The sequence below is a fragment of the Nicotiana tabacum genome, chromosome 13, assembly GCF_000715075.1.
Source record: "Nicotiana tabacum cultivar K326 chromosome 13, ASM71507v2, whole genome shotgun sequence".
NCBI classification, from domain to species: domain Eukaryota; kingdom Viridiplantae; phylum Streptophyta; class Magnoliopsida; order Solanales; family Solanaceae; genus Nicotiana; species Nicotiana tabacum.
In genome coordinates this window covers 93,790,901-93,807,883 of record NC_134092.1, presented here as the reverse complement: position 1 = coordinate 93,807,883, position 16,983 = coordinate 93,790,901, and the positions used below count along the sequence as shown (strand labels likewise).

Genomic DNA, 16,983 nt, shown 5'->3' with positions numbered 1-16,983 from the left:
TGCACAAAAATGTGCAGAATAGTAGTATGAGTACACCACAATGGTACCCAATAAGTATCAAGCCTAACCTCAGTAGAGTAGTGACGAGGCCAGGTCAAGACACCTACTAGGATATAAATAAGTAGTATGAAAATATAATACGGATATAAAATGGAAAGTGGAGAAATAACTGATACCAAACAAGATAGTAACACGAACTAATACTGGAAATTTAATCATGGAAATAGCATAAAAGAAGCAACCTAAGATAACTACAATGATCATATACGGAAAAAAGCTGCTAGAACATTAAAGAATGAAACAACAAGAAATGTTCGCACCAAAATTCTTTGTAATATGAAACAACAGCAAGAATCACAAAGAGGTACCGCCTTGTGTATAATGAAATCAAAACCGAGGTACCGCCTGGAATAATCAAAAATCACAACCGAGGTACCACCTCGTATTCACATTTCACAATTTCAATCTTTACTTATACTGCCGCGTAAGCCTTACATTTGAAATAAGTTTTTCAAATAGTTTTCTTGAAAGAGCTACACACACTTTATCCCACCTTATGACACCGTGTGGATTCACGTAGTTTCTCTACAATAAACATGCATATAAGTCCCAACTTATACCGCCGCATGCACGTCAATATCACATTACAATAACAACTTGCACCGCAAGTGCCCATATATCACAATTTGCTAATAATTCACAATATCAATATTTCCACAACAATAGCCCACGGCTCCACCACAATGGGTACAAGAATATCAACAACAACAATAATGAATTAAAATGCTCAAAAGGAATATGTTTCAACAATAACAATTTTTCCTCAACGTGATAACGACGTTCACTACTGCAACACCAATAACTCAATAATGAGAGACCATGCATAACCACGATGTAAAATAAGAATAGCTCACAATGGAAGAGATAATGTGTAGCAATAACTTCTAATAATGAGAGTCAACAATGAAAGAGATAACGTGAACAATAACTTCAATTCATGATAATCAAAAATGAAAGAGATATCATATAACAATAAGAGAAGCAACAAGTTCAACTAAAACATGAGAGCAAATTATCAATTAAGAGGTAGAACAAATGTTAACAAAATCATGTAAGGCATGTAAAGATAGATTAACACAAATAAGAATAGATTTATTAAGAGAATTAAAACATGATATGGCATTCAATTAAAGCATAGAAATAGTCTAAGTTGCCTAAACTGGTCAAATACCACAATACAACCCGTGTGCCCACTCGTCACCTTGCGTACACGAATTCACTTAGCACAAATTGAATCAAACTATACCAATCCTAAGGGGTGGTTTCCCCACACAAAGTTAGGCAAGACACTTACCTCAACTAGCCCAATCAACACTCGGAAATAGCATTTCCCTTAAAATACGCCTCCACAAGGCTCAAATCTAGTCAAAATCAACTTTATATTATCAAACTATGCTAGAAAATTCAATTGCAATAGATAAAGCATCTTTATACTTTTTTCCAAAAAGTTAATTTCTTATTTTTCAAAAACTTGACAAAGTTTCACTTTGATTCACATGATTTTGATGTTAAAATATAAGATATGTTGATGAAATATGATTAGAAATAGATTAGAATCACTTACCCAAAGTTTGTAGTGAAAATCCCCTCTCCAAATCTCCTCCTACTGAGTCTAGGGTTCAAAAATGAGAGAATGAGAGATAAAATCCCGACTTTTAGCCCTTATGTTCACCTGCAGTTATTGCAAATGCGATTTGGGTTCACAAGTGAGAACCCTCACAATTGCGACTAAAACCTCGCAATTGTGGCGCTCAAGGCCTGTGAATCACTCTGCAAATGCGAAGATGGGGTCGCAATTGCGGACCCTGCTGCCCTCGCAATTGCGACAAAAACCATCGCAAATGCAAACCCAACCCAGAATTTCTTCGCAAATGCGACCAAGGCATCGTATTTACGATACCTGTAGGATCCCTACTATAGTCGCAAATGCGACCATGGTGTTCGCAATTTGCGACACTAGAGGGCACCAGCCACTAGTTTTGCAGAATTCAGTCCAACACACATCAGAACGTGTCCGAAATTCATCCGAGCCCTCGAGGCTCCATACCAAATATTCACACAAGTTTAAAAATATCATACACACTCAATCGTATGATCAAAACACAAAACTAACATCTAAAACTAAGAATTGAATTCTAAAGCGCATGAATTTTAAAGAAATTTTCAAGAACTTATAGAATTACAACTAGACGTACGAATCCTATAAAATCAACTCCAAACGACACCAAATTTTACAGACAAATTCTAAATATCATAACAGACTTATTCCAAGTCCAAAAATTAAATTACGAACCCGATAGCTAAAAGTTAACCCCACCAGCTGCCAGTCGCAAAATGCGACACACCAACTTTGAAATTGCGAAGGTCCTCCCATGAGCCCAGTGTCACAAATATGATGCAATCTCTCGCAAGTGCGAGGTCCCCAACAAGGCCTGGTCGCAAATGCGACCTCCAGTTCACAATTGCAATGCACCAGAACTAGATATGTTGAAGTCCACAAAAGCTCAGATACCATCCCGAAAACACACGGGCCTCTCAGGACCCCTTCAAATCATATCAACAAGTACAAATACTTAATTAAAACTTCTCCAAATGCTCAGAGCACCACAACTTATATTAAAATCAAGAATCAACAATCAAATCCTTCTCTTAAGTTTAAAAACTTTCAATCTGCAACCAAGCGTCCGATTTAAGCCTCACCATTTCGGTTTTCAGCCAAACTTTACACACAAGTTTTAAATGACATAAAGAACATATACCAAGTTCCGAAATAATAATCTGACTCTGATATAATCAAATCCAACCCCCTGTCAAACCTATGAACTCTCCAAAGCTACAAATTTCCAACTTTCGACAAATAGAGCCAAAACATTTTAGGACCTCAAAATCCTATTTCGGCCTAAGTCCAATTTCATCATATAAACCTATTGGAATAATCAAAATACTAATCCGAGGTCGTTTACACGAACGTTAAATCTTGGTCAACTCTTACAACTTAAGCTTCCAAAATGAGACTAAGTGTCTCAAATCCCTCTAAAACCTCCCCGAAGCCAAACTAATCGCTTTAAATTAGAAAATCACAAATACACATACTGAAAATATTAAGTAGGGGAGTGGGGCTCAAATACACAAAATAATTGGCCATGTCGTTATAATAAAAGACATAAAGATGTATTACACCTATGTCATCAAAATAATATCTAAACTAGAGCGACACCGAAAGAAATCCTCAATTAAAAAGTAACATGAAATAATAAATTAAAGAACGCATTTTTTTTTTTGAAGAAAATGAAGCATAAATAAGGAAATGCAAGGGTGGAACCAACATGGGGAGAAAACTCCTTTTTACATTATAGTTTGCACTTTGAAAAATGTCTAAATGTGTTTGTTTCTCGTAGTAAATAACAAAGAGTAAAGATTATGAAATTGGGGTAAATAAAAAAAACCTTTTGATTTTTGAGATTTTTAGTTTGAAATTTTAGTAAGTTACTTTGGATGTTTAAGTTTGTTTTTTTTTTTTAAAAAAAAAAAAAACTACTAAGCAATTCTGGCTCAAATTTGAAAATGTTTTCGAGCTTATGCCCCAAATGAACGCCCAGAACATTGGGACTTACGCCTAGGCGAACGCCCAAAATGTTAGGGCTTACGCCCCACCATATTCACGCCCCGCTATTACGCCTCGGTGCATTTTTAGTACCCCTCGCTCCAAAGGCCGCTCAAAAATTTTAAATTACTGATTAATATCAATCGCTTTTTAAATTGTTCTGCATCACGTTTTGAAAAAAAGAAAATATATATTGTAATTTCATTAAGAAAAGATGATAACTCTTTTTATTTTATTTTTTAAAAGGGAAGTCTTTCCAGCATTGTTGATGTGATAGTTTTCTTCGGATGAAATCTTGGCATTGAGTTGATTTAAAAATAATGTAAAGCTTTCACTTCTCACTTGACTTTAACTATATTCTTTTTCGGTTACTTGAATATCCTCTTGTAAAGGAATAACCTAAACGGATATCATAAGTCTAGCTGGCGGTTTAAAAAACTTACCATGATATCGATTCACTTTCCTTGCTTATCAATCCATTACATCTAAAGAAATCTCTTAGTATAATAGAAACCAAGTTTTCTTATGATATTCTTCTAAATGCAATACTACTAAGGTAATAAATTAATGAATGAATAATCATTTGAAAGTATGAAGGAAATTGGAGGTGTATATAAAGGCAAGTGATGAAGAAAGTAAAAAGAAACCAAATAAATAAATGGCTTCAATTTCTAGTTTCGGAATAGCCTTTGTATTATGCCTTATTCTTAGGTACAGTAGTGCAGAGGAGAAGCTCTTCAATGTCCAATCCTATGGTGCTAAAGCAGATGGAAAGACAGATAATAGTAAGGTGAGAACCAGCCCTTTTAACTTTAAATGTGTCTATCGTATTAATTCTTGCACAAATTCCAGGCGGATGAGAAATATTGACAAACTCATAACGTCACATGAGTAAAACTACATCTTAGCACACTTCCTTTCATATTTGGCATAAAAAATACTATAATTCCCAAATAGACAAGTTTTTCCAATGTGTAATGTCAGCTTATGTTTCATATGAATTTTTTATGTTTCTAAGTGCGCACATAGTAGGATTAGATCATTATTTCAATAGAATGTGCGGTTATAGTTTTATTACACGAAAAACAATAGAATTAAAGCTTAATTAAGAGGTAAATTTTCCACTTGAAGAGTTAAGTATTGTGTTTTGTTGCACAAAACTTTACAGAAAGGAGTTTTACTTCATATCTAAAATCATAAGGAATGTATGTGTTACATGCTGAAACATGAGGTATAAGACAAGAGAACGTTGCTTAAATGGTAAGCACCATCCATTTCCGACCGTGAGATTCTAGGTTTGAGTCATCAGGGGAGCAAAGTGGAAGACTTTTAGGAAGGATAAAAAAAGAAAGTCGGTATAACTGTCCTAAAAATAAGAAAAAGAAAAAGATGATATTGTTATTCAAATGTCATTATTACATGTATAATGTTGCCCTTTTTGCCAACATGACTACCTATAATGGTCATTGTAAATATGAAATTTCAGTGTTTAAATTATCTAATTATAAAGTATCTATCTTTTATTTATTGATTTATTTTGGAAGGCATTCTTGAGTACTTGGAAGGATGCATGCCAATGGAATGGAACATCCAAATTCTTGATACCTTCAGGGGAATATATGGTATATGCTGCAATTTTTATTGGACCATGCAGTGGATCCATGACCTTCCAAATCCAAGGGGTTGTTAAAGCTCCAACAGATCCTTCTCTATTCTGCAATTCGACTTGGATTTCCTTTCAATATGTAAATGGCTTAGAGATTGAAGGAGGCGGAACTTTAGATGGACAAGGGGCTTCAGCTTGGCCTTATTTTGATACTTCCAAGAATTCTAACTGCCCAACCCTTCCTGTTGTAAGTTTAATTTTATATAAATTTTATGTTATTTGTCATTTTTGTCTAATTTATTCCGATATATTTTTATTCTGAATAAACGTATTTGTATATTTAGCATATCGATAATTTGATTAAATCTAGTCTCGCCGTAAAAGTGCATTTACGATATTACTCAATCATAGAGGTATAGCGATTCAAAAAATAGTGACATCACAAAATTTCTTTCACCATTTACTTGGTTACAGAATACTTCTTTTTGTGATTATAATGCGATGTTATTAAAAACTTAATATTGTTTTTCTATGCCTTATTTTTTTAAACTTGAACCAGACACTGAAATTAGATTTTATCAAAAATGCGGTGGTGCACGACATACATTCAATCAATAGCAAGAGTTTCCATTTCGACCTCTTTAAGTGTAATAACGTGACATTTAGTCATGTTAACCTAACCGCACCAGGCGACAGCCCTAACACCGACGGCATTCACATGGGCGTCTCCACCAATATCCAAGTTTTGGATTCCAACATTGGCACCGGAGACGATTGTATATCTATGATCAACGGCAGCCAAAGCATCAACATTTCAGGGATCACTTGTGGCCCTGGCCATGGAATAAGCATCGGAAGCTTAGGGAAGACACAAAATGAAGTCGTCACAGACATACATGTCAAAAATTGCACTCTCATTTCTACTCAAAATGGCGCCAGGATTAAGACTTGGGCACCATCGGAGTCTGGTAGTGCCACAAGTATAAATTTTGAGGATATTTTCATGGATAATGTTAGAAATCCTATCATTATTGATCAGCACTATTGTCCATCGCCTCCTTGCAGCAGTGAGGTACTTGCATTGTCCTTTTCTCCATCTTTATATTTAACATGTTTTGTATGTCTAAAGTCATATTCAATAAAAAATGGTTTGACAGAAATTATTTTTCCGAACAATATTTACATGTCTTTGGTTGATAAGCACGACGCATTACCCAATAAATTTATATATTAAAATTAAGAATATATTAGCAAACCAAAAAATATTTTGATGAAATTCTAGAGTACAAAAGTTTAATAATAATATCTAAGTATCAGTTAGAGCAAATATTATAACTTAAAGTTTAAAATAGTTATAAAAAGAATGGCTTCCGCCCATAAGTGACGGAAATCCTTTTTCCCTTTTGATGAAAAATGTTTTCTTGGATCAAAAACATATTTTTAGTATTCCAAACACACAAAAAGAAAAAAAGACTATCTCATGAAATATATTTGTCTACAAAATATCTTACGTCATATCAAACACGAAAATGTTCAGTTGGATATTTTTTATATCACACGATGGCAACACTCTCCTTTGTTTCGTAGGCGAGCTCAGTGCAAATCAAGGACGTGACATTCAATAACATAAGAGGAACTTCAAGTTCAGTGGAAGCTGTTACTTTGAATTGCAGTGCTTCATTTCCTTGCCAAGGAATCAACCTTACTGAAATCAATTTGGTATACAATGGCGCTGGTGGACCCGCTATCTCGTCATGTGATAATGCCCAAGGGACTGCCACCGGCATGGAGTTGCCTCCAAGTTGTTTAAAATCGTCTCTTGATTCATGAAGTTAGGGATATTAGAATTTTGAAATATATAGCATATTCACAAAGCAAATGGTCGATGATTTTTTTAGTCTGAGAAAATGAATAAAAGGTTCAATGAAGGAAAATTATTGTATTAAATCTTTGAAATCTCTCTACAATTCTTCTCATAATATTTTTCACAATTCTACGCACATAAAATAAGCTACTAATATCCATATTTATAATAGTATGAAACCTATTTCAACTAAAAACATGAAAGTCTATTCCTACATTAATTCTGACTACAAATCCTATTTAGACATGAATTAAATAAACTAGCAAATATTAAATCCTAAAAAATTTAGGTTTCCTACTACAACTCTGAATTAGTTTTCCAACTTTCTCTCGTAATTCAAAGTTGTGTATGACTTTTGTTGTATTGGAGCACTTCTCTCCTATCTTCTACATTTGTTGAAGTACATGTCTCCAACCCTTGTTGATGTACTTTGCCACCAATAACCAATTTTGTTGAAGCAACTGTCTTCAACATCCATTGATGCACGTTCTCACCAACACTCAATTTTGTTGAAGCGCTTGTCTTCAACTCCTGTTAATGAACTTTGTCACCAACAACGAATTGTGTTAAAGCACTTGCCTTCAACTCCCGTTGATGCATTTTGTCATCAATACCTAATTATGTTGAAGCACCTGTCTCAATCTCCCGTTGATGCACTTTTTCCCCAGAACCCAATTTTGTTAAAGCACATGTCTTCAATTACCGTTCATGCCCTTTGTCACCAATACCTGATTTTTTGAAGTACCTGTCTACAACTCCCATTGATGCACTATGTCACCAATACCTAATTTTTCTAAAGCATTTGTCTCCAACGCTTGTTGATCCACTTTGTCACTAATACCCAATTTTGTTGAAACACTTACCTTCAACTCTCATTGATGCACTTTGTCACCAACACCCAATTGTTGATGCACTTGTCTCCAACTCCCAAATTATTTTTTTTCTTGACCGCTTCTCTACTTTTTAGAGAAGAGCCTCTTCCTCTTGTGCTATATTTGCTTCACCTCTTTAAGTTTGCATTCATTTTTGCTCAATCCTTCTCAACATGATTGTTCTCCATGCATATTATTGGCTTGACTTTTGCCAACATACGCAATGGCCAGATGGGCAGCACACATTGGCTAGTGTCGCCCGCCAGCAGCGGAAGCTAATTAATTCTCTCCCAAGATCGTAGAAGCTCTGATACAAATATGAAAGAAAATCACTATATTAAATCTTTGAAAGCTCTCTATAATTCTTCTCACAATTCTCTACAGATCTCTACATATAAAATAAGCTATTAATACCCCTATTTATAATAGTACGAAACCTATTTCAACTAGAAACATGAAAGCCTATTACTATATTAACTCTGACTATAAATCCTACTTAGACATGAGTTAAATAAAATAACAAATATCAAATGTTAAATAATTTAGGATTCCTACTACAACTTTCAATTAGTTTTCCGACATTCAAGTTGTATTCTTTTTGTATTCAAAAATTAAATTCTAAAAACTTAAACAAAGAAACAGAAAAAATATATAAGAAGAAAAAATAAATCTGAGTTGCCACTACCCAAAATTTCACCTAGTCGTGATGTTACCTAACTCTAATAAGCCCAACAATAAATAATACAACTCGAATGAAAGATTATCAATAAACCAAAAATAAGAAGGTAAAAATCCATACAATTATTCCAAGGACTGGTAGAATAAATCACGAGCCACAAGATCTAGATTTACAATGCTTGTACGAAGAAAATACAATATCTGTTTGAATATACACAAATAGAATCTTAATCTATCATGAGCGCTAGTACATCCTCAATGCTAGCCTTTGTCATCCACAACAACTCACCTCCAAAATAAGCACGCAATGTGCAGAAGTCTAGTATGAGTACAATTCATCCAATATACTCAGTAAATATCAAGACTAACCTGGTGAAGTAGTGACGCAGTTTTAAGTCAAAAGATACTCACTTTACTTAACCTGTACAACTCAATAACATATAATGGATATAACGACCCGACCGGTCATTTTCCTTTCTAGATATCTATTCCCCTAATTAAAATCCCTCGTATGTTCTTTTATTATTTTATAACTTGCAAGGATGGTTGGTTTTGTTTTGGAAGGGTTCGGGTTATCGAAACACTTAGTTCCATAATAATGGCCTAAGATGGCTATGTTTGACTTGGGTTAACATTTTGAGTAGACGACATCGGAACCGGTATTTGACAGTTCCAATAGGTTTGTACGATGATATTGGACTTGGGCATGTGTTCGTATTGAGTTTTGGATGATCCGGGAGCGTTTCGGCGTTTAATATTGAAAGTTGGCGCATTGAAGATTTTTAAGTTCTTTAAGTTTGGTTTGGAGTAGAATTTGGTGTTATCGATGTCCGTTTGGCATTTTGAGCCTTAGAATAGGTCTGTATTTGGTTAGTTTTTCTACCGAGGTCGGAGTTTTTTTTAAGACAAATCCATCATTGAAGGGCTAGAGGTCGGATCACTCACTCAACAATTTCTACTTCTCCCAATGGGAGCCTTTACTAGTAAGGGCGCGTAGAACCGGGGAGGCGGATGGGACTCTATTTAAAGGCTTCAGGTCGTGCCCCCTCCCTTCAATAATGTCAAAGGATCATAAGAGTCACATTTATTTCTCCCAACATCATTCTCAAACAAAGAAAGTATGGATTGAGTGGGTCCTTTTTATCACCCCCCGAGAGGTAATAGTCAGTGTTTGGTTTTGGAATCAAAAGATTGTTACTGAAATAGCTAATAGGGAATGGCCAGCTACAACAATGGAAGGTTGCCTAACCGATTTCATTTTAGGTCTTGGAGGACAAGGATCGGCAAATATGTTTTGATCCCTTCTTCGAGACCCAGTATGTTGGAAATTTGCATGCGTAGGATGTTTTTTCCTAATATCAACAATTTTCGTTTATGACTTGTACGTAAAATTTGGCGTCACTCCGAGTTGTTTAAGTATGATTCATCGCATTCAGAATTAGTTGAAAAAGTTTGAAGTCCATAAGTTGATTAATTTGATTTTGGAGTGCGATTCTTAGTTTTGATATTTTTTTATGGGTTACGAGGCTTCGAGTAGGTCCGTATTATGTGTATGAACTTATTGGTACAATTGGACGGGATCCCGAGTGGTTCGGGTGAGTTTCGGACCACCTGGAGCTAAGTTCAAATTTCTGAAATTTACTGTTCTGGTTTCCTTCTTCACAAACACGAGAAAGGCCTCGCGTTCGCGATAAAGGAATGGGACTGGGGGAACTTTGTTCTTGACTTCGCAATATGGAGCTCGCGATCGCGATGCTCTATGTCACGCCCCAAACTAGGGGAGGCACGACTGGTACTCGATACTGTATTCGATCGAGTTAGCCACTAAACATACTAACTAACTAGACTGGGAGCCCAACAGATCGGGCAGCACAACATCTGAAATACTAAGCCTGGACCGTAAGGTTATGACATGAATAACAATAAGCCATATAAACATAGGTAGACAAGCCAAAATAATAAAATACTAGCTGGCCGACGAGGCCGCGACTGAAGACATACATGCCTACACACCTATATATACATGCCAAGCCTATGGGCTGGAGACTGAAAGCAGCAAAAAGAAACCCAGAATATTGTGTCCACAATAGCCTCTAAGAGTGTCATAAGCACTGTCGGGATAAGGCCCCAATTATACCCAAACTGTACAACAAAAGTAACCATCCTATGAAAGCTCCAGGAAGAGGTGGAGCTTACCAACTCACAGCTGAACCCCGAAATCCTAGCGGAGGGGTCGATCAGAGTCCCTACCTGGACCTGCACGCACGAAACAAAAATGCAGTGTCCCCAGGCAACGGGACTTCAGTACGAATAAAAATGTACTGGTATGTAAGGCAGAAAGTAGAATCATACATAGCTGATATAAAAAGGAAATAAAGATACCACCTGACACTGAAACTCTGATAGCCTCCATGGCCGACATCCGACCTCATAGTAATAAAATATGCATGGTATGCTCGTGTAATCGTATGTCGTGAATACATATATATTGATGTAAATGCATGACATACCCAACCAAATGCTAGCAATGGCGGTCTCTCCCGGTAGCTAACCGGTATCATATTGCCAACCTGTGGCCATCTGTACAATATATATAGTCTTTCGGGCAAATAGGCCCCTTACCTCCGATTATAGCTCGAAGTCCATGCATAATATGTCATGTATGATATGAACTTTGAATGCACATAATAGGCCATAACAAGAACTTAGCCAACCTTGGCTCATTGGTACTCTTATTCTCATAATCTCATAATCACCTTCGTATCGCATACAAATGTCTCGTGGAACCTCATATCTTTTTTTAATAAATTTGAAAACTTAACTCGACTTTTAGAAAGATAACTTAACTCTGAATATGTTCATAAAAAGCTTAAGGTGCTTCACTTAGTCCTTATACCTGATTTCTTGATAATTAGTAAAAGAAAGTATTTTAAAAAAAATCAAATATTTAGTAGTTTAAACATAAAAATTATATCTGAGAATTTTGAAATCGACGTGTCACTTTAGAGATTTTAAAATATACTTTAACAAGGAAGAAGGACTGATCGCAAATACTAAATGCCTTTATTTTTAAGTCACACAACCCAAAGACGAATAAGAATTCATATATATGGACATATATTTAAGAAAGCCGACAAAATGACATATATAGATGTCGAATACCCTTTTTAACCGAACGAGTGGAATATCAACCTAATAGAATCATGAAAATACTTCAGCTACGATACAATTGCCTTTCACAGAAGGTCTTTCTAGCAACAGAATAGTAAAATATCACATTTGGCGTCTTAGGAATTTCCCAAAATTCGTGCTAAAAGGAAGGACGAAGCTTAGCCTTAACATACCTCTCCAACGAACGTCCGAATGCCTGTAGTTCCTTCACAAAAGTTGTTCCTTACGTCCTAAGCTTCGAAACCACTATATATATGCAGCTTATACGCACCTATAAACAGTTCATAAATAAGTTTAAATCGGCAGATTTGCCATATGACCCTAACTTGACGAAATGCCCGTAGAACTTTGTAAAAACGATCATAAAAGAGTCCAAAGATGATTACCTTGGCAAACCAAGTATAAATCCTAAAGAACCAGCAAGAACAACAATTTCCTATCTTCCAAAAATAGCTCCAAACACAGCTAATAAAAGGGGAAAATGATTACAAAGCGTAGAGATTGCGCTTCTAGGCACGGGGGCAAACTTTAATGATAGAAATCGTTAAAAACGCAACTTAATCACTCAAGAACACCATGAAACCCTCTCTTAAGCTATCTCACTGTTTTGGGACGAAGATGAAATGTTTTGAGGTCTTAAAAGTCAGATTTTCCGACTTATATCACTTGTTTGACCCGACCCGGTTCGCGACCCGATTGCAGCCCGGATAGTCCGCGGTAAAACAGTTATAACTCTTTACTCCAAAGTCGGTTTGATGTGAGATTTCTTTGATTGCAAACTAGACTCGTAGAACTTCGATTTGTTAGGTTGTGGGTACCATAACCCTTTATATATTGGGAGAAATGATCTGATACATTGGACCCAAAGTTTAGAAAATTTATTAGAGAAATTTACGATAACTTTTGCCGACCTTTATTTCGCAACTTGCTTGACTCCAAAACTTAACATGTGACCAGTGTGATATTATAATACCTCATAATACATTATTCTTAGCATATTATACACTCTTAGTCTTATCCCACAGGTGCAAGTTAACTTAAACCTTCCGAACGCGCGGGGTGCTACCCGAGCCATTTCTTTAACCATGAACCTTTGTTTAAGGGATTCCTTTGACTTAAAGCTTTAGTTTAGTTCCTTGATATTACCACACATTTTCAGTCTTATTCTCCCAATGTACTATACCCAATCATATATACCTAATATAACCACGCCACGTTACGTATATTACGTAAGAGAAGAGAGAAATACATGGGGTCTTACACTCTGGGCCACTTGTCATTGCGTTCGCGTACATGGGTCTGTGTTCGCATAGGAGAAATTAGGTCTAGGGGTCAGCTGGTCAATTTCCCTTCACATTTGCGAAGGTGGGGCTACGTTCGCATAGCTATGGTCAAGCAAGCCCTCACGTTCGCGATGTCTGCATCGCATTCACGAAATGCATTTTCAGGGGCCTTGGCAATTTGCCTTCGCGATCGCGAGGGCATTTTCGCGATCGCTAAGAAGGAATGCCTAGATAGTGTTTTGTTTTAAAACATGACTAATACCATTTTCTCTCATTTTCACTTCTCTCGGCTGGTTTTGGAGCTCTTGAAAGGGGTATTTCATCTAGCATTCTATGGTAGTTAATTCCTATCCAATGTGAGTTTAATACATAGATTATGGGTAGATTTTAACATGTAAATTATGGAAATTTTACGATTTTGTTGAAAAACCTAGGTTTTGGTAAAAATAAGTTTTGACCACGAAAATGATTATGGAATTGAGTAGAAATTATACATTTGAGTTCGTAAGGTTATGGGTAACATGTATCGACAAAAAATTCTAGAATTCGGGTTCGTTGACCCAGAGGTGAATTTTAGGAATCTTATAAATTGGGATGGATAATTACTCTAATAGTTAAATTATAAACTTTTGAGTATATATTGATTAGTTTGTACGGCTTTTGGCTAGTTTCAGATTGCTCGGCACCGATTTGAGGCAATTAGTGTGGTTGAAGAGCCGAGTAGTGGAATTGAAAGCGAAGAAAATCTCTTGCCTAACCTTGTGAGAGGGAACTATCCCCGTAAGTGTTGTAAATTGTTATTTGCTAATAATTATGGGCGCTACATACACACAATGTGACGAGAGTCCGTACGTAACAAAAATCATGCTTATGTCCGAGTAGATTTAGAACTTTACCATGCAATACCTCCATTATTTGAACTCGACTTGTAAGTTTAATTACTTGAATTTATAATTGAATCTCAATTTGGGATTTTATGAGACCGAGCTTCATTTCCTTGAGTTTTGGCGGAATACTTGATTGTTAGCAGAAATTATGCCTTCTTTGAGTACTATTCCTTTATTGTAATCGTTGACCGTAGTTTGTAGAGTTCCTATATACCTGTGGATCGGGCCGAATGACTCGTTAGTATATTTAGATGCATCTAAGGTTCGCGCCGGTCGAACCTCGGCAGTGTACACAATTATTTTGGATCGGGTCGTATGACCTCGACATAATTCATGCGTGATATCGCTAGGAGTTCGATCATTCTTGATATTTCCTTCATGACTTAAGATTTGATAATTACTTGATGGCTCTTAATTGATAAATTGGCATGTGATAATTGGAGATTTTAAATTGACATTCTGTTAAAGGATCATTATTTATTGTTTTCTTATTCCATTATTACTGTTGTATTTCATGTCTATTTATAATTCATGCAATTTATTTATTGACCTCTTGTAAGTATCGATGTTGACCCCTCGTCACTACTTCTTCGAGGTTAGACTAGATACATACTGGGTACACGTTATTTACGTACTCACGCTACACTATGCACAAATTGTATAGGTTCTGAGGCAGGTACATCTGTTGTTCGTCTAGGAAGGCATCCGCATTACACAGAGGCCTAGTATTGAGATGCTTTCCACCGTTCTGCAGCACCCAGAGCCTCCTCTTGTTGTATTTATTATTTCTATCTATTCTGTTGCAGACAGTAGTTGTAGGGGTTTTTGTATATTCTACTAGATACTCGTGCACTTGTGACACTAGATTTTGGGAATTGCTAGTAGATATTTTTGGTTTTTGTCTATTAATATCACTAAATCACTCTTATGTTTTATTTTATGATTTACATCACCGTGACTTCTTATTCTTGATTTCGTTATTAAATAAAATTTGTGACTTTAAAAATAATAAAATGAACAATTAAATGGATAATTCACTATTGGCTTGCCTAACGGCAACGTTGGGCGTCATCACGACCTATAGTGGAGATTGGGTCGTGAAAACTTGGTATCAGAACACTAGGTTCAGATAGGTCTCACAAGTCACGAGCATGCCTAATAGAGTCTTGCGGATTGGTGCAGATACGTATGTACTAATCTTCGAGAGGCTATAGAATGTTAGGAAACTTCTTTTTATTTATCTCCCATCGTTCAGTTGATGTTGTGCTAAGTATTGTGCTAAGTATCTTTCTTTTATTCCCTCACAGATGGTGAGAAAACACACGACAGTTGTACCGACGGTAGAGGAACTGCTCCTCCTATTTCTAGAGGCTGAGGTAGAGGCCGAGGGAGGGCTCCAGCTCCTGCTAGAGAACAAGGGCGTCCTAGAGTTGATCCCATTGTACCACCAGTGGATCTAGTAGAGGATCCCGTTATTGAGGAGAAGGATAAGGTGCTTGCAGTAGAGCCTGGCGACAGTCCTCAATCCGGTGATCGTTCATTCCGTGGTATTCGCACCATAAATTAGGACCCCTCTGGCTGGGGTCGTATCTCATTGGCTTCGGGAACCGTGCTTATTTATTGTTCCTCATAGCCGATACCAATTTTACAACACTGACGTTGAAGTTATATTCTGAAAGTCTGGGGTAGGAAGAATCTCGAGACCCTGACGTTTCCTTGTCCTTTAACAACCTGTTAATCCGGCCGTGATCAATTCTTCTATTGGTAACGAACCTGTCCGCTGACCGAAAACCTTTATCGCGTCCTTCGGCCCGTTCATAGGGCAAAAATTGACTCGAAGACCGTCGATCTGTGTCAAAATTGTCTTTTGATTTTTCTTTATTCTTCTCCCGGTCCCGACCCTTAACCGACGCCGGAAAACCGAGCTGACCAACTTTAATCCTTATCTTTGACTCGTACCGGTTGTGAATATCCACCCAAGTTATCGCTTGGAACTCAAGTAAGCTTTCTTTCAACTTCTGGAAAGCATCGGAACTTCTCGGACTCAGACCTTTGGTGAATGCTTCAGCCGCCCATTCATCCGGAACGGCCGGTAACAACATCATTTCCTTCTGGAATCGGGTTACGAACTCCCGTAGCAACTTGTGCAATCCTAATATCGGCCTTTCGGGCATGCACCTTCCTGGCTCCGGCATGGGCCTTAATGAAAGAATTTGCGAGCATCTTGAAGGATTCTATGGAATTCTCGGGAAAAAGCAAATACCACGTCAAGGCTCCCTTCGTGAGAGTCTCTGCAAATTTCTTCAGCAAAGCTGATTCAATCTCATGGGGAGCTAAATCGTTCCCCTTCACCGCTATTGTATAGGTGGTGATATGCTCCTGAGGATCTGAAGTCCTATCATATTTCGGCATGTCTGGCATTTTAAACCGCTCCGGGATTAATTCTGGTGTCGCGCTTGGTTTGTACTGCAATTAAGTATACTTCTTTGAGTCCGGCCCTTTCAACACTGGTGGTGCGCCCGGAATTTATTCCATGCGGGCGTTCACTTCCCTCATAAACCATATGAGTTCATTTTTGAAGGGATCGCGATCGTTGTTGTGACCAGATCCACTCCACCTAGCCCCATCCAAGCCGACCTCGCCCATCAGAGTGTTGTTGTCCACCCTCCGCGTTATTTGATTTGCGGAAGCACCGGGAGGAACTGGACCTCATCCATTCACGTTATTGGAAGCACCCGATAATGCCTGCTTCAGCTCTGTCATAACCTTATCCTGGGGTGTGAGATGGCCTAGAATGACCTCTTGTTCCTCCTGCAAGACCTTTACCACTTCGACGACGTGCTCTTCTTCAGCATCATCAGGAGTCGCTTCTCGAACATGTCGCGAGTACCGCCTGCCTGGACCAGTGTGGCGTCGTTCCCCTCACTGCGGGTATTAATGATTGAATCCTTGTATTGA

General features: G+C 37.3%; 1 protein-coding gene across 1 annotated transcript; it reads left to right on the top strand.

The window, feature by feature from the left end:
* The first annotated feature begins 4,322 nt into the window (after window positions 1-4,322).
* LOC107832436 (exopolygalacturonase-like) lies at window positions 4,323-7,100 on the top strand. Its single transcript, XM_016660280.1, has 5 exons — window positions 4,323-4,454; window positions 5,209-5,517; window positions 5,615-5,683; window positions 5,830-6,342; window positions 6,858-7,100. The coding sequence occupies exons 1-5, from the start codon at window positions 4,323-4,325 to the stop codon at window positions 7,098-7,100; spliced, it is 1,266 nt and encodes a 421-aa protein (XP_016515766.1).
* The last annotated feature ends 9,883 nt before the right edge of the window (window positions 7,101-16,983 follow it).

What these genes read in the sequence shown, in the direction of transcription:
- LOC107832436 (XM_016660280.1), top strand. Translation starts at nt 4,323, where the DNA reads ATGGCTTCAATTTCTAGTTTCGGAATAGCCTTTGTATTATGCCTTATT. An exon ending in ACTGCCCAACCCTTCCTGTT is followed by an intron (nt 5,518 to 5,614) that starts GTAAGTTTAATT and finishes TTGTATATTTAG; the next exon opens with CATATCGATAATTTGATTAA. An exon ending in GATATTACTCAATCATAGAG is followed by an intron (nt 5,684 to 5,829) that starts GTATAGCGATTC and finishes AACTTGAACCAG; the next exon opens with ACACTGAAATTAGATTTTAT.